At 38.4% G+C, this 23,118-nt stretch overlaps 1 protein-coding gene and 1 non-coding gene across 41 annotated transcripts in view; one reads left to right on the top strand and one right to left on the bottom strand.

The window, feature by feature from the left end:
- The window catches only part of Huwe1 (HECT, UBA and WWE domain containing E3 ubiquitin protein ligase 1), a 195,775-nt gene that overhangs the window by 70,281 nt on the left and 102,376 nt on the right, over positions 1-23,118 (top strand). For 37 of the 40 annotated variants that reach the window (XM_076562377.1, XM_076562359.1, XM_076562380.1 and 34 more), the window contains 4 exons: positions 10,694-10,762; positions 15,899-15,997; positions 16,792-16,998; positions 20,003-20,155. In XM_076562377.1, coding sequence (XP_076418492.1) covers positions 10,718-10,762; positions 15,899-15,997; positions 16,792-16,998; positions 20,003-20,155 — 504 coding nt within the window. In that variant the 5' untranslated portion in view covers positions 10,694-10,717. Of the gene's footprint in view, positions 1-4,874; positions 5,002-10,693; positions 10,763-11,697; positions 11,806-15,898; positions 15,998-16,791; positions 16,999-20,002; positions 20,156-23,118 lie in introns of all 40 variants that reach the window. The other 3 variants (XM_076562375.1, XM_076562374.1, XM_076562360.1) reach the window with 2 other exon arrangements.
- Positions 3,459-3,582, bottom strand: LOC121825951 (U6atac minor spliceosomal RNA). The gene has a single exon (XR_006068312.1). It is a non-coding gene; the product is annotated as a U6atac minor spliceosomal RNA (small nuclear RNA).

Here is a 23,118-nt window from a genome sequence, read left to right on the forward strand (position 1 = left end):
TTTTGTGTGGGGGGGTTGTTTTTTTAAAGACTTTGCTTTTTAAAGTAGTTAATTCACGGGGCTGGAGAGATGGCTCAGAGGTTAAGAGCATTGGCTGCTCTTCCTGAGGACCTGAGTTCAATTCCCAGCAACCACATGGTGGCTCACAACCATCTATAATGAGATCTGGTGCCCTCTTCTGGCGAGTGCATAATAAAAAACAAACAAACAAACAAACAAATAAATAAAATATAAAGCAGTTAATTCACAAAAATTGAACAGAATTGAATTATATCTTTTTTTTTTTTTTTTTTGGTTTTTCGAGACAGGGTTTCTCTGTGTAGCTTTGCGCCTTTCCTGGAACTCACTTGGTAGCCCAGGCTGGCCTCGAACTCACAGAGATCCGCCTGGCTCTGCCTCCTGAGTGCTGGGATTAAAGGCGTGCGCCACCACCGCCCGGCTTGAATTATATCTTTAATTCCACCATTTGGGAGGCCTGTGGATCTTTGAGTTCTAAGCTAGTCTGGGCTACATAGAGAAACCCTGTCTCAAAAGACAATTTTTGGAGCAGGTCTGGAAATTTGTAACTCATTGTCCCCACCTATGCAAATAGCTTCTGCATTTTCAGCATTCCTTTACCAGAATAGCATATTTGTTATACTTGATGAAGCTACATTGACAAATTACTATCAAAGATTATAATTTACATTGGATTTTTACCCTTGGCATTAGAAATTTTGGGGGCTTGATTGCATTTATAATAGCATATATTTAACATGTTATATAGAATCATTCACTGCCATAAAAATCCTTTGTACTCCATTGACGCCTGGCAATCAATAGTCTTTTACTATACTATCTTTTTCTAGAATATTATATAATTAGAGTAGTGTGTTATGTTTATAGACTGTTTTTCAGATTAAATTTTTTCCTGTTTTGTTTTTGGGACAGTCTCACTATGTAGCTCTGGATGTCCTAGAACTCACTGTGTACTCCAGGCTGGCCTCACAGGGATCCACGTCCGGCCTTCAGATCCTCCCCCCCCAACCATTACTTTTTTCTTTTTTATATTCATTCATTCATTCATTCATTCATTCATTCATTCATTCATTCATTCATTCATTATACATACAGTGTTCTGCCTGCATCCCTGCAGGCTGGAAGAGGGCACCAGGTTTCATTAAAGATGGTTGTGAGCCATCATGTGGTTGCTGGGAATTGAACTCAGGACCTCTGGAAGAACAGCCAGTGCTCTTACCCTCTGAACCATCTCTCCAACCCTCATTTTTCTTTATTAAGAAATTTTCTACTCACTCCACATACTATCCACAGATCCCCCCTTCTCCGTACTTCCACCCCCCAGCCCTCTTTCCCAAGCCACCCCGCATCCCCCAAATCGAGGTCTCCAAAAGGGAGTCAGCAGAGCCCAGAACACTGAACCTAGGCAGGTCCAAGCCCCTTCCCAATGCACCAAAGCTGTACAAGGTGTCACACCACAGGCACCGGGTTCCAGAAGCCTGCCTGTAGACCAGGGAGAGATCCTGCCTGGGTGCCCCCCCTCAAACAGTTCAAGCCAAATAACCGTCTTCCATATCCAGAGAGCCTAGTCCAGTCCCATGGGGGCTCCACAGCCACAGTCCTTCCTTACTGCCTGCCTGCCTGCTTTTGTTTTTGGAGACAGGGTTTCTCCATGTAGCCCTGGCAGTCTTGGAACTCACTCTGTAAAACAGGCTGGCCTTGAATCCAGAGATCCCATCTGCCTGCCTCTATCTACAGAGTGCTAGGATCAAAGGTGTGTGTCACCACCACTTGGCAATAGCTCATTTCTTTTTAGTACTAAATATTCCATTGTCTGATACACCACAGTTTCTTTACCAAAAGAATAGTTTTGCTTCCAAGTTTTTTCCTTTTGATCTCTATTTTTTTTATTCTCTCAGACATTATATCTCAACACTGTCCCCCCCACCTCTCCTTGTTTCTCCCTGCTGCCCTCTCCTCCCCCAAATCTACTCCTTTGTTTCCCTTTTAAAAAAAAAGCAGGTGTCTCAGGGATATCAATCAAATATGGTATGTAAGACTAGACAGAAACCCTCATATCGAGGCTGGATGAGGGTTCCCATAGTGGGAAGAGGGTCCCAAGTATAGGCAAAGGAGTCAGAACCCCCCACACACACGCTCTTAGTCCCACAAGAGCACCAACCTATCAACATGGCTTCCAAGTTTTGATAAATAAAGCTGTAAAGAGTTTTATTCCAGTATTTATGTTGACATAAGTTTTCAACTCCTTTGGGCAAATACCAGGGGATGCAAATGCTAAGTCATATCAGATGGGTATGTTTAGTTTTGTAAAAGCGGTTTTAGCCATGTGGTGGTTTGAAAGAAAATGGCCCCCAAAGGGAGTGGCACTATTAGGAGGTGTGGCCTTGTTGGAGGAAGTGTGTCAATGTGAGAGTGGGCTTTGAAGTCTCTCTTGCTCAAGCTTCCTTCAGTGTGACTGTCAGTCAACTTCCTGTTGCTTTCTAGATGTAATCTCAGCTGTTCCTCCAGCACCAGGCCTGCCTACACACTGCTATACTCCCCGTTTATACTCCCCAGTCCATTATTATCATGGACTAAATCTCTGAAATTGTAAGGGAGCCACTCCAATTAAATGCTTTCTTTGTTAGAGTTGCCATGGTCAGGGTGTCAATTCACAGCCATAGAAACCTTCAACTAAGACAGCTTTCTTCTAGGCAATCTATTTTCCTTTTTTTTGGGGGGGGTGGGGGTGAGCGTTGAAGCAGGATTTCTCTGTGAAACAGTCCTGGAACTCACTCTGTAGACCAGGCTGGCCTCAAACTCACAGAGATCCACCTGCCTCTGCTTGGGATTAAAGGGGTGCACCACATTCTCTTGGCAGGAGTTCTTATTCTACGTCCTTGCCATCACTTAATGATGTCAGTGTTCTGGGTTTGGTCATTGTAATTGAAGCATAGTGAAATCTCATTGCTGATTATTAAAATCTCTTGGCTGTGTAGCTCTTTTCATGAGTTTAGTTTCATTTGTTTATTTTTGTTAACTTTCTGTTTCTTGTGTATTTTGTATAATTGTTCTCATATATGTCTTTTCTCCATCTTCTGGTACTTGGGATTGAACCAAGCACTTTACCTGTAAGCCATGCCCCAGCTACCTTGATGCCTTTATTTAGCAAATATTTTCTCCAGTCTAGCTTGTTTTTTTTCCCTATTTAAAAGAGTACAGTTTAAAATTTTTCCTTTCTTGGGTGATACCTTTGGTTATAATCTGAACCTTGTACATTCAGTTGAGGCAGGCCCAAGCTCCTCCCCTTGCTTCAAGGCTGTGCAAGGTGTCCCACCATGGGTAGTGGGATTCAGAAAGTCAGCTCATGCACCAGGGATGGATCCTGATCCTACTGCCACCGGACCCATTAAGAAGATCAAGCTATACAACTTTCTCGTTTATGCAGAAGGCCTAATCCAGAAAAACAGTGCTTAGATGCCACAAAGTAGGTGGCAATGCCTTAAATATGTGTGTTGTTAGTCCCAAGGGCCTCTTCCATCCTTGTCAAGGGGAGTGCTAACCTTTTTTCCTTTCATACAACACCTTTGATTAATTTCTAACTTGATTAATGTACAAGGTGAAAGATAAGAATCTTTTTGATTGATTTTTGTGTATCGTCTTTCCGTCTCGGTTTCTTTAATTTCTTCCCTAACCACTATTATTTCTTACCATTTACTGGTTTTGGGATTGGCTGCTTACTGTTTGTTTGAGGGCCTTGATGTGCTTCATGAGATTGTCTGACTTTTTAATGTGAGCACTATAAACTTTCATCACTATAAACTTAGGGATTGCCTTGGCTGTGTCCCGGAGGGGAGGTTCTAATAGGTTGTTCTCATTTTCATTTTTCTCAAGAGTTTTTTTTAAATTTTCTTTCGATTTCTTGGATGATTCACTGTTACTTCAAAAATGTATTATTTAGTCCCAAATATTTTTTGTAGTTTCTCTTGAATTATGTTTTTATTCCATTATGGTCTGATAAGACACAAGATGTTAGCTTGATTTCTTTTTTTAATTAATTTTGTATTTGTTGAGACATTTTGTTCTGTGATATATGATCAGTTTTGGAGGTTCCATGTACTTCTGAGAAAAAAACATATTTCCTATCTGTTAGGCAGAATATTCTATATGTGTCTGTTAAGTCAGGGTGATCTCCTCTGAAGTTCTTCATTTATTTTCATTTCAGAAAATCTGTATAAATGAGTGGTGTATTTTAAGTCCTTCACTATTACTGTACCAGGACTTGTGTGGGTTCTCTATGCCTTTTGATGTCTGTTTTATGAAATTGGGGGCTCCAATACATGGCTGCATAAAAAACTTAATAGTATTTTCTTGATGAATTGTTTTCTGTTTTTTTTTTCTTTTTTCTTTTTTTAGTTTTTCGAGACAGGGTTTCTTGTATAGCTTTGGGCCTTTCCTGGAACTCACTCTGTAGCCCCGGCTGGCCTTGAACTCACAGAGTTCTGCCTGACTGCCTCCCGAGTGTTGGGATTAAAGGTGTGCATCACTGCCTGGCATGGATTGTTTCCCCTTTATTAATATGTAGTGTCTGTAATTTTGGATTGAAGTTTACTTTTACATCTGGTTTATGGTTTCCGTTTGCTTGATGGTTTGATATGTATCTTTGCTACCTAGGTGTGTTTTTTAGAGATAACATTGCTTATTGTGTTTTAATCCCATCTATTTGTGTATCTTTTAAATAATGAGTTGAGACTTTATATTATAGGGAGGGATTTGCTATTTCTTACAGATTTGTTAGGTAATGTTCTGTTTTACTGGATTATTGGTTTTCGTTTTAATAATTTATTTCAATTTATTTTATGTGCACTGGTGTGAAGGTGTCAGATCCCCTGGAACTGGAGTTACAGACAGTTGTGAGCTGCCATGTGGGTGCTGGGAATTGAACCCGGGTCCTTTGGAAGAGCAGCCAGTGCTCTTGACTGCTGAGCCATCTCTCCAGCCCTGGTATTGCTTTTTTTTTTTTTTCCAATAGAAGTTTTGGGAATTTGCTAGTTTGCTGTATTACACATTATTTCTTTCCAAAGTCTACTTAGTTCATCTGTTTCTTTCATAGATTGTACACTTTTTTGTGTGTGTTCTCGTTCTCTCTCTCTCTCTCTCTCTCTCTCTCTCTCTCTCTCTCTCTCTCTCTCTCTCTCTCTCTCTCTCGTTTTTCAAGACAGTGTGTGTGTTCTCAAAGGAGGCTATTGTGTGTCGTCCCCCCCCCATAGTATTCAATTAAGAATTTTCTGCAGTACTAGCTTGATTATTAATTGGCATGATTTGTGTTTCTCTTAACTATCCTAATTTTTTTTCATCCATTTTGAGAGATAATATTGGTGGATATAACATTTTTTGGTTCACAGTTATTTATCTTCAGAGCTTGAAATACTTCACTCCGTGCTTCAATATTTCTGATATTTCTGCCTTTGTAAGTTGATGTTTTTCTCATGTGACTTGTAGTATTGTTTCTTTATTTTGTATTTTTGACATCATGACTATAATGTGTCATGGACTTTTTCTTCTCTGGTAATGTCTATGTGGAGTTCTTTATGTTTTATGTCTTAAATTTGAAAGTTTACTATTATAATGCCAATACATAGTCTCTGTTCCATTTGATTTTATCTCTGTTCCTTCCTTCTATACCATAAATTCTCATATTTGGCCTCTTGATTGTATCCCAGACCTTTTGGGCTTATCATTCAGGCTCCTTAATTTTTTTTCCTTATATATGTTTGTATTATTGTTCCCACTTTGCCTTCCACTCCTGAAATTCATTCTTCTTCATGATCTTATCTGTTAATGAAGGTATCTATTGTGAGTTTTATTTGATTGACCATCTTCTTCATTTTAGATATTTTTATTTTGTTATTCTCCTTGCTAAGTTTTCCCTCTGTATATATATTGGACTTTCCTCCAATTTCTACTGTTTCATTCCCTTTAGAGACTGTCTTGTTAAGGCTTTAGAAAAATTTTAACTTGTGTATCTGTTTAAAACTTAAATGATTATTGTTTTTTTTTTATTTGATTTTTTGTTTTTAAAGTGAGGTTGAAGTGTTATCTCAGAGCTTTCCGAACCTCTGCAGATTTTGAATTCCCTTATAGGGGAGTTGGTTGGTTGTATCATTCTTGGTTTTGCAGTTTGAGTTGGCAGTTTTGACTGTCCTTCTGAGTATCTTTGGATATTGTTTTCTGTGATTTGTCCTAGAGGTATGTCTGCTTGAAGTTACGCTATGGAGACTGGTGTTGTCAAATGGAGTCACTGAGGTGATCTGTCTTGGTTGTGTGTCACTAGGACCAAAGGTGGGGCTGCAGACAGAGCCTCAAGGTGACTAGATGGAGTCAAGTCACTCCTTGAATTCTGTGAATTCTGTGAATTCTGTGAATTCTGTTGGTTGGCCAGATACCAAATATTAGAGACCCACTAAAGGTTGTGTACTGTCTGAGGGCTGTAGTTAGAACCACAGGCCTGAAGTAACCTCTTGATGATAGGAGTGACCAATGGGAACCTCAGAAATCAAAACCCTAGACCCATACTGCTCTTTGAGACCACTGGAGTAAAAAACCTTAGTCTCTCAGGGATCCTTAGGGCCACTGGGGCTGGAGACCTGGTTATACAGTGTTTTCTGGTCCTCCTGGAGCCAGAGGCCTGAATTTGTGATTCTTCCTAAGCCTGGCTCATGCTTTTCCCTGAGGGCTCCCAGTCATAGCTATCAAGAGGGAGTGTGTGTGTGCACTTGTATCTTAATGCTATGTAGGATGACAGAAATGGAGAATGTAGAACAGCAGAAATACCAGGGGTTGAGAAAATGCTGGTCAAAGAATACAAGATTTCAATTTATGAGGAATGAATTCCAGGACTATTATACAACATGATGACAATAGTTAATGTATATATGAAAATTCTTCAGAGTAGATTTCAGGTGTTTTCTACACTCACTCACTCACTCACTCACTCACTCACTCACTCACTCACTCACTCACACAAATGTGAGGCAGTACATAATGTTAACTCTTTTAGCAACTCTACAAATTTTGCATAATTAAAAAATGTTATTCACCATAAATACAATGTTTGTATCTGTCAATTTAAATTTTAATATAAAAAATAGTAAGTATCTGGGAGTGGTGGTGCATGCCTTTAGTCCCAGCACTCAGGATGCTGATTCAGGTAGATCTCATGAGTTCAAGGCCAGCCTGGTCTACCTAGGAGAGTTCCAGGACAGCTAGGGCTATGTGAAGAAACTGTTTCACAAAACAAAAAAAATTAGTTACTGATATGCTGAGCACCGTGGTGAATGCCTTTAAGCCAGCACTCAGGAAGCTGCTGTTGCTCTTGCTTGAGCAAATAACTTCCCAACAATGCTCTGGCAAAAAAAAAAAAATATGAATTTCAACTCAGTGGGGTGCATACAAAAGGAAGTAATGAAAGGAGACAGCGGTCTTCCTGAGAAGAAGGATTCCAGCAGGAATGGGAGAGAGCAGATTGGTGTGGGCTAGGGCTTGAAAAGAACTAAATTTTTTATGTAAATGTGTAAACTGTCAAAAAATAGTGATTTACCCTTTATCCTTGTTATTATTTTTCAAAATTGTTTATGCTATTGTCATTCCTTTGCTTTTCCATATACGCTTTGGAATAGTTCAGGTTTACTCTCAAGTCTTGGGATTTGAATAGGAATAATGTTAAACTTATATGCCAATTTAGGAGATTTGACAGCTCTACCCTGTTAAATATTAAGGAGGTGTGAGTGTGCATGCACACAGGTGTGCTTGCCAGTTCCTGTATATGTGGAAGCAGAGTTCAGCTTTGGGGGCCTTCCTCTATTGTTCTCCACTATATTTTTTAAGACTGAATCTCTCACTAAACCTGAGGTTTTCCACTGATGCTAGACTGGCTGGCTTGCCCCCATCATTGTAGTTACAGACTGGCACAGCTATGCTTGACTTTCACATGGGTTCTGGGGAACTTCAGTCCTCATGCTTATATAGTGCTTTTATCACTAAATTGTCTGCCCAGCCCCTCTGGGAGGTGCTTTATAGATGGTGGAGTTTTTAAAATATAGATAGTGCTTTATCTAGAAATAGGGAGAATTGTACTCTTTTCTGATCTGTATGCCTGTTGTTTTCTTTTTTGTGTGCTATATTATTAAGGGCCAGAACTTCCAACATTGTCTTTGAATAAAAGTGATGAGAACACTTTGGTCTTGTTCCTCATTCTAAAAGGAAAGCATGCATCAGTTTTTTGAGTTTATAATGTTGGGGCTGATGGCTACTTCCTGTGTAGCAGAAGCAGTTTAATTGCTTTCCTACAAATAACTGCCATCTCCAATAATGCAATCTGGTTTTAGCTGTAAAATCTTTCATAAGAACAAACAAAACAAGCCTGGGAGTTAAATGTACAAATTGCTCAGTTTATAGTTTCTACTCTGTGGATAAGATTGTTGTCAGGATCCAGTTGGCCTCATTTTAGGTATTTTAAAGTTGTTGGTAGGAGTCATCTTGTTCATTTGTATTAGATGCTGAGGTAATTTTGGTTTTTCGAGACAGGGTTTCCTCTGTGTAGCTTTGCCTTTTTCCTGGAACTTGCTTTGTAGACCAGGCTGGCCTCGAACTCACAGAGATCCACCCGCCTCTGCCTCCCGAGTGCTGGGATTAAAGGCATGCGCCACCACCGCCCGGCTGCTGAGGTAATTTTTAAAGGGAATTTGTAATTACATATCCTAAGTATTAATTATAGAGGAATATTTTTCAGTATTCAAATATGGTCTGAGCCAAAATGTTTTGGTGATAAATATTTGAAATGATGTGTGTGTCAAAAGTGGCACTACCTCATAAATACTTAAATATCATATGCCTATTATTAGAACAAAATAAAATGCTTTGGAACATTCTGAATATACACACACACATATTCCAACTCTTCCTGAATACCCATTGATTGACTAGATGTAAGCAAAACAGGCAAATAGGCCAGAAGCTACCTAAAATATATATGTATTCATTCTTGTTTCCCCTATATTTTTAGGACCAGATCTTTCTAAAGAGCCTCTACTACTGTGCACATGTCCTCCTTTATAATAGGAGAAATGTTGATTTCTTAATATACCTAGGTCAGTGTATCTTTAAAGACTTGTCTGTTAGTAAAGATCACAGGGATTACATGGGTCTGATCAGGCTGTTACCTACTTTTGGACTTCCCAAGTTACGTGGTCTTACTAAAGTGATTGTTACAGTCCTGATGTTTCTTGTAGGTTTCTTACATGTTATTTCCTAATTTTAAAAAATTGCGTTTGTTCTTAAGATACAATTTATCTCACTGCTAAAAAGCACATTGCTAAAATCACCAGACATAAAATTCTTGTGGTTGGACATGAATTAACATAGGGTAGGGGGCAAGAAAGGGTATATTTTGGCTTACACTTCCACACCATACAGTCAATTGTTAAAAGAAGTCAGGGCAGGAACTCAAATAGGAACCTGGAGTCTTAAACTGAACCAGAGGCCATGGAGGAACACTGTTTACTACTGGCTTGCTCCTACTGCATTGACTGAGGGGGGGAAAAAGTCCTACAGATTGCAGGCAGTTTGATGGAGGCATTATGAATTAACATTTTGATACATTTCCTTTCTATAGTATTTATTTCCTTTAGATATAGATTTATATTTGGTTGTTTGTTTTTGAGCTAGCGCTCTGCATCAGTTTTTTGAGTTGTATAATGTTGGGGCTGATGGCTACTTCCTGTGTAGCAGAAGCAGTTCAATTGCTTTCCTACAAATAACTGCCATCTCCAATAATGCAATTATTGCCCATCATAGCCTTGAATTCCCATTGATCTTTCTGCTTCAGCCTGATGATAGGTGTGAACCCCCGTGCCTGACTTAGTAGATTTAAGTTCCATGTTACAACGTTTCTACTTAATCATGAGCTTCTCTTATACAATTGTCTGCAATATTTTTAGCGGCTATGTAGCCCATTTAAAAACCAATTCTGGAGCTGGAGAGATAACAGTTAAGATCACTGGCTCCCAGCACCCACATGGTGTTCACAACCATCCTTAACTCTAGCTCCAGGGGATCTGATGACTTCTTCTGGTCTCCTTGGGCCCCAGGTCTGCATGGGGTGTATACATACATTTCAACAAAACATACATAAAATATAGATTTTAAAATTTAAAACAGCCCTATTTTGAGCTTTTGGTACTTTATGATTTTTCACTATCATACATACTCATGCAGTATAGATTTGTAGTTAAATGTTTTTGTGCATCCTTAAAACTTTGGCGGAATTCCCAGAAGTAGAATTCCTTTTTTTCTAGAACTAGAGACTTCTGGTGAGTTTTTCCATCCTGAGGTATGAAAAAAACATTGCATACTTAACAGCCAATAAAGGATTTGAAATCCTTATAAAAGGAAAGAAAAAAGAATTTTGTTTTGGCTTAAGTTGGTTATGTAAGAGGGATTGTGTGCCAGTTGTATCTAAAGATATTCTTTACCCTCTCTATCTCATAGCCATACCTGTGAATTAGCATAACATAACTCCAGTGCTTTTATACCAGGTATCTTGCATACTCTTTGTCCAATATTTTGTATGTGTAATAATATAGAACTCTAGATCTTCAACTTTATGTTCTCACAGCTTTGGGGTTTTTCTTTTCAGATCTTAAAGCAGAAAATTGAAAACATGAAAGTAGACAGAACTAAACTGAAAAAGACACCTACTGAGGCTGTGAGTATCCAAGTTTGCTTTTCCTGTTTTCTTCATTTCAGGAAAAAAAAATCATTGTGACCAATTCAGCCATTCTGATCTTCCAGAAAATATGCCCAGCTTTTAGAAAGTGTTACTACAGCAACTTATGAGGCTAGAAGAAACAGCTTTGTGGTAGAGTGCTTGCCTGGCATGCATGAGGCCTTGGGTTCCATCCTGAACACTACAAAAGTGTACTACCTTGCCTTTTGAAATTCTTTTGATTAAAAGTTAGTAGCTTTGTGGAAAAGGAATAGTGAAAGTACTTTGTAGATGTGGGTCCCTAAAATGGATTCTCAGGCCACAGTATAAGCATTGAAAGATAGTATGACAATGGACAAAGCAGATGTAGAATCGGATTTTACTATAGCTATTAGAACTCAGGGGTTTTTCTTTGGTTTAGAAAACAAAAATGGCAAGTTTGTTGACTTTTTATTAGTCTTTTATCTTTTGTATTTTGACATTGGACTACTACTGTGGATTTTACTAAAAGTTGTATATTGAACATACTAATTTTCTTAATGTACAGATGTTTTCATTTAATTTTGTTTCTGATGTGTTCTGGCATCTATAAATTTTGATGACTACTATAATATCATTTGAAAGTGAACAAAAAGTTTTAAGGAGTTAAATATTTGAAAAATTAGACAGTTCCATTAGTGTAAGAATCTACTGATACAAGAATGGAAAATCAGGACAATCTAGAGTACACAAGAACTTAATAGAGTGATTATGTATTGTGGGAAAGAACAGTATTAGTCAATAAAATGTGCCAAGACAATTATTTTTTATTTGGGTGGGATGGTACGGGGGACTGTTTACTGAAGTAAATTGTAGATAAGTCGTCAAAATCAGATATTTTTGAAAGAAATTATAGGAGAAGTAGAACATACAGGTGAATGTTTACCTTGTCTTAGGTGGGGATTGCCCTTCCAAGCATTAAAGCAAAGGACAAAAAACCAAAATGGAAATGTAAAATACCATATCCAAAATAAAAGGACACATGACAATAGCCATTCTAACAGGTATGAGGTAATATCTCATTATGATTTTGATTTGCATTTCCCTGATTATTAGTGATGTTGAGTACCTTTGTATGTGCCATTTGGCCATTTATATGTCTTTGGAGAAGTCTTCAAATTCCTTTGCCCACTTTAAAATTGGGTTATTTGGGTTTTTTTTTCACTATAAAGTTGAAGAAGTTTCTTTTATATTTTTAATTAATCCCCAGAAGAATGAAAGTGAAATAAGTTAATCACAGAGGAACAAATACTGTATGGTTCCTCTAGTATGGGGCATATAAACTAGTCAAAGGTATGTAAGTAGGAAACAGAATGAATGGTGGTTATCAGGGGAGGGAATGGGGGAATTGTTCTATGGCTTTGTATTATTTAATTATACAAATGAGTAAAAGCTGGGTGTGGTGGCTCATGTCTATAAGAGAACCACAAGTTCAGGGACAGCCTGAGCTACATAGTGATACCCTACTTAAAAAGAAAAAGAGTAAGTTTCAGAACTTAGAGTTAAGGGTAAATTATATGTACTTAATTTTGTTGAAGATAAACTTCATGTTAAGTGTTCTTAACACATACACAGAGGGCCACAAGGAAACTTGGGTAGTATGTTTTTCACCTGGAATATGGTGAAGGTAATATGAGAGTATGCATCCATCTAAACTCACTAAATTATGTTAATTATGTGCTGTTTTTATATGCCACTTTATACCCCAATTAAGCTCAGTTGTGTGGGGGAGTCATGGGATATGAAAAGCTGGAGAAAATATTTGTAACCCAAAATAGTTAATATGTTTTATGCTAAGTCAATAGAAGAAATGAATATCCCAATGACAAAATGGGCATTAAACCTTTCAGAGAAGGAACAAAGCCAGTAAACTAGAAAGAATCGATCTTACAGGTGATCAGAGAAATGCAAATTTTATTTTTTATGCTAAGTGAATTATAAGGTTTTTATAGTCACTTAAAGGAATTTCCTAGCTTCTATCAGATTACTTAGAATATAAAGTCACTGACTAGATGTGTTTTAAGGCTTGAGTTGCTTGGTGTACTCAAGCAGTGTAGATGATTATCCAGTTTCTTAAACTGGTGTCAGTACTAGGTTGTATTTTTAAGATTTTTAAAAAAAAAAAAAAAAAAACTTGCCGGGCAGTGGTAGCGCACGCCTTTAATCCCAGCACTCGGGAGGTAGAGGCAGGTGGATCTCTGTGAGTTCGAGGCCAGCCTGGGCTACAGAGTGAGTTCTAGGACAGGCTCCAAAGCTACACAGGGAAACCCTGTTTCAAAATACAATACAAAACAAAACAAAAACAAACAAAAAAAACCTTGATCATTTAGTATATTGACAACATTGCAAAGGATTTTCCCCCTAGGTTTGATATCAGTGGGAACAAATTGATGTAAGCTCTTGTAGCTAGTGTGCAGCTTTGAACTGACAGATGGCTTGCCTTTTCCTATGAGTGGGTACAGTCACACTTGGTTTGCATATATGTAGCATAGAAAAGAAGGAATGATGCTATATTAAGGCTAAGTAAATTTTATGACCAGAAAACACAAGCACCTTAGGTGATTTAAATGTGTGTCAGAGATGAACCCTGTGAAAAGTGGGGTTGAGGTGGGACTATCACATCTATGTTTCTTGGGGTCCATGAGATGGTTCATCAGGTAAAAGCTTTTGGTGTTTAAGCTCATTGAGCTGAGTTCAGCCCCTAGAGTCACATAAGGTGGAGAGAACCAATTCTGCATTGTCCCTCCCTCCCTCCCTCCCTCCCTCCCTCCCTCCTCTTTACTTCCCCCTCTCTCATTGAACAAGAACAATGATGACGATTTTTTGGGGGTGGGGGGCGGCGGTTTCAAGACAGGATTTCTCTGTGTAGCTTTGCGCCTTTCCTGGAACTTACTCTAGCCCAGGCTGGCCTGGAACTCGTAGAGATCCGCCTGCCTCTGCTCCCAAGTGCTGAGAATAAAGGCGTGCACCACCACCGTCCCACCCCGATGATAATTTTTAAAAAGAAATTTCTCAATCACAAGTCTAAGGGTAGTTGAAAAGTTTCTTTGAAAATGAGACAAGGGCCAGATCTATATCTGGTGCAAGATTTTAAAACCCAACACTTGGGATGCAGAGGCAGGTGGTTCTCTTGAGTTCAAGACCAACTTGGTCTACATAGGACACCCTGTCTCAAAAAAAAAAAAACACATCATGGGGGTGGGGAGAGAAAGAGAAAACAAGAGACAGTTGCTTTATTTTGTTACATATACCACAAAGAAAGAGAAACATGATAACTTTGTTTGGGAACTAACATTTAAGTATACTATTTCAGTCTACTCCTTGGTAGCCTCCAAAGTATTCAGTAGGCAACAATGTAGTGCTAGTGAGGTTGAGGTCAAGGAAAGATGGCAAAAGGTCAGGCGAGCTACCCTTGTGCATGTATGGCTTGTCCCAGTAGACCCAGGTGCCTCACTCACTTAAAAAGTGTTTGGCATGATGCCAAGTAGTGTCTTTGGCAAGCCCCAAGTCAGTCACAGGCAAGATAGATCTTAGTTTAGTAAAGGCCATAGTATCTTTTCCAATAACTATATTGCATTCAAGCAGCTTCTGGCTTGGGTACCAGGTTTGTGAGAGATTAAATACCATGTAATGTGGACATACCAAGTTATTACAGGACCTAAGTGTTAACCACAAAATGGGTATTACCTAACCCACTGAATCATAACAGTGGATTTGCCTATCTGTATGCCATTAGAAATTTAAATAGATGTGTTTGATACTAGATCCAAGTAAATAGAGAAGGAAAGGGTCAGACGAACTTTGTGGACAGGTGACTCAAATCATCATGTTTTCTGTTGTTTCTCTTAAAACCTGTACTAATAAAAAGGCTGGGGGGAAGGGGGTCAAGCCTGGTTTGTGGAAAGATTTGGTGTTAAGAGTTTTGTATACATTTCATTATCACAAAAATTTGAGGTAGATCCTAGCAAGGTTGGGAGTTTGGATTAAAGAAAACTGTCTATATTTTTAAATAACATTATACTCAATGGGAATCTTCAGGGTTTCCTACAGTTTTAGTTATTAACAAAGCATTATTGGATGTCTAGGTGATTTGTTCATCTCTTGGATGAGGATACTCTGATTCAAAGAGACTGACTTTAATTCTGAATCCAGTATTCTTTGTTTTTAAAAAAAAGCATGCTGTCTCAGTATTTAATCTCCTTTTGTGTGCACTCAATTAAGTGGCAGGTACATGGACTGCCTCTCCAAGCTAGGTTATTAGGTCGCTTGTGTTTTTCTGGTAAGTAAATGGATAGTAAGTAGTAGGACTCACTCATAATCTGACTAGTTAGTAATCAGAAAACCAAAAACAGACCGTGTATTTGTTTTGTTCCAAAGGTAGCTCTATTTCCATGACACCATTTACAGAGTTAAATAAAAAAAAAACAATATTACAGTCTTTCCCAACTGTTGTTCATTAATAGAATGCTTCCCAGTCTCAGTCCCTATCCCATTTTTCCTTTACATTTCAGAACCTTTACTATAAATTCTAAATCCACTCCTTGATACTTTTTAAATTGTCTTGATAATTAGTATAAGAGTTCAGGAATGTATGGAAATTCGAACACTTAAGAATTGAGTCTTAGTTTGCAAAGTTCAGAAGCTCTTTGTTCTTTTCTAATTCAAGGATTAATATTATGTAGAAAAATAAACCAATGCTATGCTTTTCCTTTAATTTATACAGGCTTTCTTTCTCTCTCTTTTTTAAATCCGACTCATTGTAACAATACCAGATGTTCTAGTTTACCTTTTAGAGTATGTCCTAGATGATTTAATTCTGCTTTTAGTGCTGCCTTGCTTATTTCCTTTATTAATGTTGTCTATGTACTTCTAAGTACTTTGTCTGCATATACAGGTTTAAACAAGTGCATAGTGGATTGTTGGGAATGAAAGTATTTCCTCTTGAGGTTTCTATTGTAATCCCATGTGATCTTGGAGATCTAGTTTTTATATAAGGAAAAGTTGAATTGCTTTGTGGGCTTAAAGGATTACTTTTTCATTCTTTGTTTCTCCCTCATTCAAAAACACCTTTTGTGAATATTTGTTTGTTTTTCTTAGCCTGCAGACTGCAGAGCCTTAATAGACAAACTCAAAGTTTGTAATGATGAGCAACTCCTCTTGGAACTGCAGCAAATCAAAACATGGAACATTGGCAAGGTATGTAAACGTGTAACAACAGAAGACCAGGACATATGTGTGCTTTGATAATGACAAGAGAAACCATAATGGAATAGCCTGAGTCTGTAGTCACTTAAAAATTTTTAGCATATGTGTATCATAGCTCGAGATCACTGGCATTTAACCTGGATTGTTGCCAAGAAAAATTTTTTGGTTGTTTTGTTTTTCAACACAGGGTTTCTCTGTGTGGCTTTGCGCCTTTCTTGGATCTCGTTTTGTAGACCAGTCTGGCCTCGAATTCACAGAGATCCGCCTGGCTCTGCCTCCTGAGTGCTGGAATTAAAGGCACACGCCACCACCGCCCAGCTATTGCCAAGCAATTTTGGGAAAAAAAAAAAAAAAAAAACAACAAATGTGTTGGGCTAGAGAGAATATAGTTGAGCAGATAAAGGCACTTATTACTAAGTCTGGTGACCTGAGTTTGATCTCTGAATCCCTCATAGTAGATGTAAAGAACCAATTCCCCCCACAAATTAATTGTCTCTTGACCTCTATATACATGCTGTGGTACATGTACAGCGACATAAAATCAATGTTTCAAAAGTGAAAAAAAAAATTTGTCTTAAAAAAAAAAAACAAAAACAAAAAACTCCAGAGTACCCATTCAATGTTATTACCATTGTTTTTTGATGAAGTGTCTCACAGTATGGCCCAGGCTTGTCTCGGTCTCTGGATCCTTCCACCTTAGTATCCTCAATACTGAGATTACTAAAGTATACCTTTTCCCAGATGCTTTTATATTTTTTTTATATCCTCTTTTTCCTTCTCTGTAGTGTGAGTTATATCATTGGGTGGATCTGTTGGACCGCTTTGATGGAATTCTGGCAGATGCCGGACAAACAGTCGAGAATATGTCATGGATGCTTGTATGTGATAGGCCAGAAAAGGAACAGCTAAAAATGCTACTATTGGCTGTTTTGAACTTCACAGCCTTGCTTATCGAGTACAGCTTTTCTCGGCATCTATACAGTTCCATAGAGGTAAGTAGTCTGTTCTTAACTATAATGATGTATATCCACAAACAAGGGAATTTCTACTTTTGTTTTTTTTTTGTTTTGTTTTTTTTGTTTTGTTTTGTTTTTTTGTTTTTGCGAGACAGGGTTTCTCTGTGTAGCTTTGCGCCTTTCCTGGAGCTCACTTGGTAGCCCAGGATGGCCTCGAACTCACAGAGATCCGCCTGGCTCTGCCTCCCAAGTGCTGGGATTAAAGGCGTGCGCCACCACTGCCCGGCAGGGAATTTCTACTTTTGATGGTTGGCTGCTTCCCTTTTCATTGTGGGGTTCTTAAGTTTATCAGAATCAAAGATAATCATAAGGATTGGAGGATTTAGCTTAGTAGTAGAGTGCTTGCCTAGTGTGTGTAGAGCCCTGGGTCGAATCTTCAGAACTACAAGATGAAAGAGATATTAGTAAGATGTTTCTTTGGCCTAAATATTACTCATCTTTGAGTTGATGGGGAAAATTCTTATTTTATTCTTACCTACCTTTCTAAGATATAAGGAATATAGTACCTGTATTGAAGTATTTTATGGACTATTTAGTAACCTTTGTCTCAGATTATTTGAAGTCCCAAGTTATTCTTAAACTATGTTAAGTTTAATTTTATTAAGTTCGATTTCCTTATATTTACGTGCTTACATTTTTTCAGTGTATTTTCTACATTCCCAAACCCTTACCAAAACACGTACAGTTCTCCCATGATATCTGTGAAGAGATTAGTTTCAGGACCCCTTCTGTATACCAAAATCTGTAGACTCTTTTTTTTTTTTTTTTTTTTTTTTTTGAGACAGGGTTTCCCTGTGTAGCTTTGGCGCCTTTTCTGGAACTCGCTTTGTAGCTTGCCTTGAACTCAGAGATCCACCTGCCTCTGCCTCTCGAATGCTGGGATTAAAGCCGTGTCCCACCACCGCCCGGCTAAATTCTGTAGACTCTTAAGGTTCCTTACTCAAAATGGTGTATTTGCATGTAACCTACATATATCTTCATAAATAATAAAAACTTAGCTCAGAGTTTGTAATACCTATCACAATTAGTCACTTTTGTTCCTGTGACCAAATTCCTGTCAAGAAACAACTTCAGGGAGGAAAGTTTTAATTTATTTGGCTCGTGGTTTAATAAATGAGGAGAGAGGTGGTTCAGCAGTTAAGAGCACTGACTGATGTTCCAGAGGAACTGGGTTCAATTCCTAGGTTGTCCATAGTCTGATCACATCAGAAAGCAAGAAATAGGGAGAAGGGGCTTCGTGACCCCTCTCCCTTTCCTTTTAAGAGATCATGTACGTGGCAAGCAGCACTCCCTCCTTCCGGCCCTATAGCCCAAGGTGGAGCAAATACCACTACAGTTTAAGGGAACAGAAGGTAGCAGGCATCTCCACCATGGTAGGAACTCATGACAGCTGTATACTACATTTTTGAGAATCAGGAGGCTAGGAAGGTGGCAGGCATCTCCACCGTGGTAGGAGCTCATGACAGCTAAGCTAAATAACGTTCAAGGCTCAACCCTAATGACCTACTTCTATACGTTCTACAACCTTCCAAAAAACAGTGCCACTAGCTGCTGACCAAGTGTTCAAACACAAGCCTATGGGGGAACATTTTACATCAAAACTGTAACATGTAAATTCAGTGTTAAAAGTTAACCTTGTCTTGGGAATACTGACTAAAAATGTGTGAGAATACACATTTTTGTTGACTGAATGGATGATGTAGGTGGGACTCAGTGATAGAGCCTACTATATACTATAAAGACTAAGGTGGACAGAGTAATCCATGAGTTTCTAAAATGGTCAAAAGGAGGCAGGAGAGATGGCTTAACAGTTAAGAGTAGTTCTTGCATAGGACCCAGGTTTTGATTCCCAACACCCACATGGCAGCTCACAACTAGCTCCTGTTCCAAGGGACCTGACACCCTCACACAGACATACATGCAGGCACAATACCAATGCACATGAAATAAAATAAATAATTTTTAAAAATTAATGGTCAAAAATAATATCAGAAGAAATTATTTTCTTTTAGCCCAACTTTTTAATTTTAATAATCAAATGATTATCTTGGTACCATCTTGTTGTTTTTGTTTTATTTTCCTAAACAACCAGAACCAGAACAAATAAGTAAAAAGAAAGTGAGTTTGGACAAGAGATAGAATTAATGAACTAAAGATGGTCTAGTTCCAGCTCTTTAAAGTGGAGATGGGGCTGGTGAGATGGCTCAGCAGTTAAGAGCACTGACTGTTCTTCAAGAGGTCCTGAGTTCAATTCCCAGCACCCACATGGTGGCTCACAACCATCTGTAATGAGATCTGGCGCCCTCTTCTGGCCTGTAGGCAAACATGCAGGCAGAACACCGTATACATAATAAATAAATATTAAAAAAAATAAAGTGGAGATGGGTAAATAGTCTTGATTAATTAAATAGATGTGCTGCCCAAGGAAGTCCATGACCATTAAGATAATCAACAAATAAAGCTCCTTTGATAATTTCCAACTCAAATTACATACTGGTTTTAAATTTGGCCAATTAATTACTTCAATATATTGGTGAATGTTTAAAAAAACACAAAAGTCACTCAAGTTACTCAAACTTTAATAGTTTTATTTTGCATGATTACACAGTTGTTGATAGCTTTAGCTTCTTTATGGGTTTTTTTATTATAAAGGAAATAAATAACAGAGTTAGCTTAGTTTCACAATACTTGAAAATATATGTTTTAGTTCTACATACGTATTATAACATTTCTACCTTGAAGTCCTTATGTAGAGAGACAGATAAAATTTTGGGCTGTAATTTACAGTTTTTACTTTTATTGAACTTTCTGTTTAGCTGTTCCTTGGATTACATATTATAAGAGAGCGTAACTATATACTTTTGTGTATTGTGGCTCAATAACTTGATAGGTTTAATGTTGACATACATTATTAAATTAAACATAGCTTTTAGTGCCAAATGTCTGATGAGTTGAACTTTCTCCTTTTTTGTTCCTTTAGCATTTGACAACTTTATTGGCTTCCTCTGATATGCAAGTGGTGCTGGCAGTCCTTAACCTTCTATATGTATTTAGCAAAAGATCAAATTACATCACACGTCTTGGATCTGACAAGAGGACCCCACTACTGACAAGGCTGCAGCATTTGGCAGAGGTGAGTCTTGGGTGAAGACTGGAAAAACAAAGATCAGAGCATACCATTTCTTTAAATAGGCATGTCTTGTTTTGTGAAAGTGGATTAAAATCGTTTAGTTAACTTTCTGGCTTAATTGAGTACAAGTATTTGGGGCAGAGTAATAATAAAGTTTTGAAAAGTAGGAGTATTTTCAAGTATTAAGTAATTTTGAAGCCTTTTATTCTCTGCTCAAGAAACAAGAAACAGAGCCGGGCGTGGTGGCGCACGCCTTTAATCCCAGCACTTGGGAGGCAGAGGCAGGCGGATCTCTGTGAGTTCGAGGCCAGCCTGGGCTACCAAGTGAGCTCCAGGAAAGGCGCAAAGCTACACAGAGAAACCCTGTCTCGAAAAAAAAAAAAAAAAAAAAAAAGAAACAAGAAACAGTCCTTTGCTCAGAACTGATATATTAAAGAGCTACATGCTAAAAATATGAATCTTTGGCGAAAGATATAGTTGGTAGAGTGCTTGCCTAACATGTATAAACTGGGTGTGGTGTTGTATATCTGTATTCCCAGCACTATGGAGGATCAGAAATTGAAGGTAAATCCTTGCCTGCATAGCAGTTTCAAGACCATTTTAGGATATACAAGGCTCTGCCTCAAAGAAAGAACAAAAATCGCAAATCCAAAATCATTGGAGAATAGTATAACTGCATAGCCAGGCATGGTGCACCCCTGTAAGTCCAGCACTTGGGCAACAGAAGCAGGTTGTTGGTAAGCCTGAGTTGTACAGCAAAATCTGTTTCACAGAGAAGTAGGAAGAAGTGGAAAGGCTATTTACATGGAGGAATAAACCAATTCATTTTACTGTACAACCTTATATACTCCTTATGTGAAAATTTTAAATACTGTCAAAGTATGCCATCTGTGGTTTCCTGTTTTCTTGCTATTTGGGTAATTTTGCTATTTTTTTCCTATCATAAACATTTGTCATAGTAAATATCATTTGTTCATGAATATTTGGGCCATAGTTGCTTTAAAAAAATTTTTTTTGAGACAGTGTTTCTCTATGTAACTGGAGCCTGTCCTGGAACTCAATCTGTACACTAGCCTGTCCTCACACTCTCAGAGAACCTTCTGCCTCTGCACCCACCTCCCAAGTGCTGGGATTTAAGGCGTGTGCCACCATTCCCTGGCTAAAAATAGTTTTTAATGAATATTGGACCTCGTGCTATTCTTAGCTTAATTTTTTCTTCACTGGTAACCCCTATATGTATTTGTAAAAGTGTACTTTCTTCCTGATTAAGTTAGCCCTTTTCTGTAGAAGCTCTTTCTTTGGGTTGGGTTGACTACGGTTATTTAAGATAACAATGTTGAGATACCTAAATTTTAATATATATTTTAATTTGTGGGATTATACATTCATTTTTATCAGATCAAATAACTTCATACTTTTCCATGGGATTTTTTTTTGTTGGTTACGAGTACTGTTTAACTACCGTGTACTTGTGAATTTTTTTAAAAAAATGTTTATGTATATGAGTGATCTGTCTTCGTGAACACCAGAAGAGGGAATCAGATCCCATTATATATTGATGATTGTGAGCCACCCGTATGGTTGCTGGGAGTTGAACTCTCAGGACCTCTGGAAGAGCAGCCAATGCTGAGCCATTTCTCTAGCTCCACTTGTGAATTTTTCAGATTGCCTTTTGTGATGGATTTCTGATTTACAACTGCCTCCCCCCATGTAATGACATTTTCATTGGCAGAGATTTGGTTTAAATATATTAAGGGTTATTTTGCTAAGGTCTATGGGGGGGGGTTCTCTCTCTCCCTCTCCCCCCTCCGCCTCTCTCCCTCCCCCTCCCTGCCTTTCTCTTTCTTTCTTTCTTTCTTTCTTTCTTTCTTTCTTTCTTTCTTTCTTTCTTTCTTTCTTTCTTTCTTTCTTTCTTTCTTTCTTTCTTTCTTTCTTTCTTTCTTTCTTCCTTCCTTCCTTCCTTCCTTCCTTCCTTCCTTCCTTCCTTCCTTCCTTCCTTCCTTCCTTCCTTCCTTCCTTCCTTCCTTCCTTCCTTCCTTTCTTTCTTTCTTTCTTTCTTTCTTTCTTTCTCTCTCTCTCTCTTTTTCTTTCTCTCTCTCTCTCTCTCTCTCTCTTTCTTTCTTTCTTTCTTTCTTTCTTTCTCTCTCTCTCTCTCTCTCTCTCTCTCTTTCTTTCTTTCTTTTTCTTCCCCCCCTCTCTTTCTCTCCCTCCCCCTCCCCTCCCCTCCCCTCCCCTCCCCTCCCCTCCCCTCCCCCCCCCTCCTCTCTTCTCTTTTTTAAAGAAACAGTCTTGGCTATCACTTTGTAGACCAGGCTGGCCTTGAACTCACAGATATCCACATGCCTCTGCCTCCTGAGTGCTAAAATTAGAGGCTTGTGCCACCACCGCCCAGCTAGGAGTTTTCAATGTATATGTTTTATTGTATTATGTAGAATATACATTATTACATTTTTTATAAAAAAAATTTGTCTTCTGACCTCCACATACACACCATGCATGTGCTCACACAAACCCATCAAACAAACAAACAAAATAAACAAATAAATAAATGTAATAAAAAGAATATATATTACTGTTCTAAAAGGGAGGAAGGGCTGTGTATTGAGGAAACACTGGACTGAAGCAAGGTAGAAGCCCATTAGGACAAACTCCCAGATTCTATAACAACATGCTTTGTGTCAAAGAATGCTCTCCCTTGCCACTTTTGCTTACTGCAAACATACTTCTTTCTTTTGGTCTGGTTCTACTCCCTGTATGCAGCTTTCCCTGGCAGACATTCCACAGCTCCCTGCAGTGCCTTCTCAGGGACTCCATGCAGGGAGGGACTCCCCTGCCACAAGCCTGGCATCAGGAACTTTATTTAGCAATGTAGAAAGATTCTACAACCCTTTTTCTCCTGTATCCTTCATAACCTTAAAGTCAGAACTTACATAGTTGGTGCTGCCAAGTTTGACTGCCTGCTTGGG

This window comes from Peromyscus maniculatus, chromosome X, assembly GCF_049852395.1.
Source record: "Peromyscus maniculatus bairdii isolate BWxNUB_F1_BW_parent chromosome X, HU_Pman_BW_mat_3.1, whole genome shotgun sequence".
Taxonomy (NCBI): domain Eukaryota; kingdom Metazoa; phylum Chordata; class Mammalia; order Rodentia; family Cricetidae; genus Peromyscus; species Peromyscus maniculatus.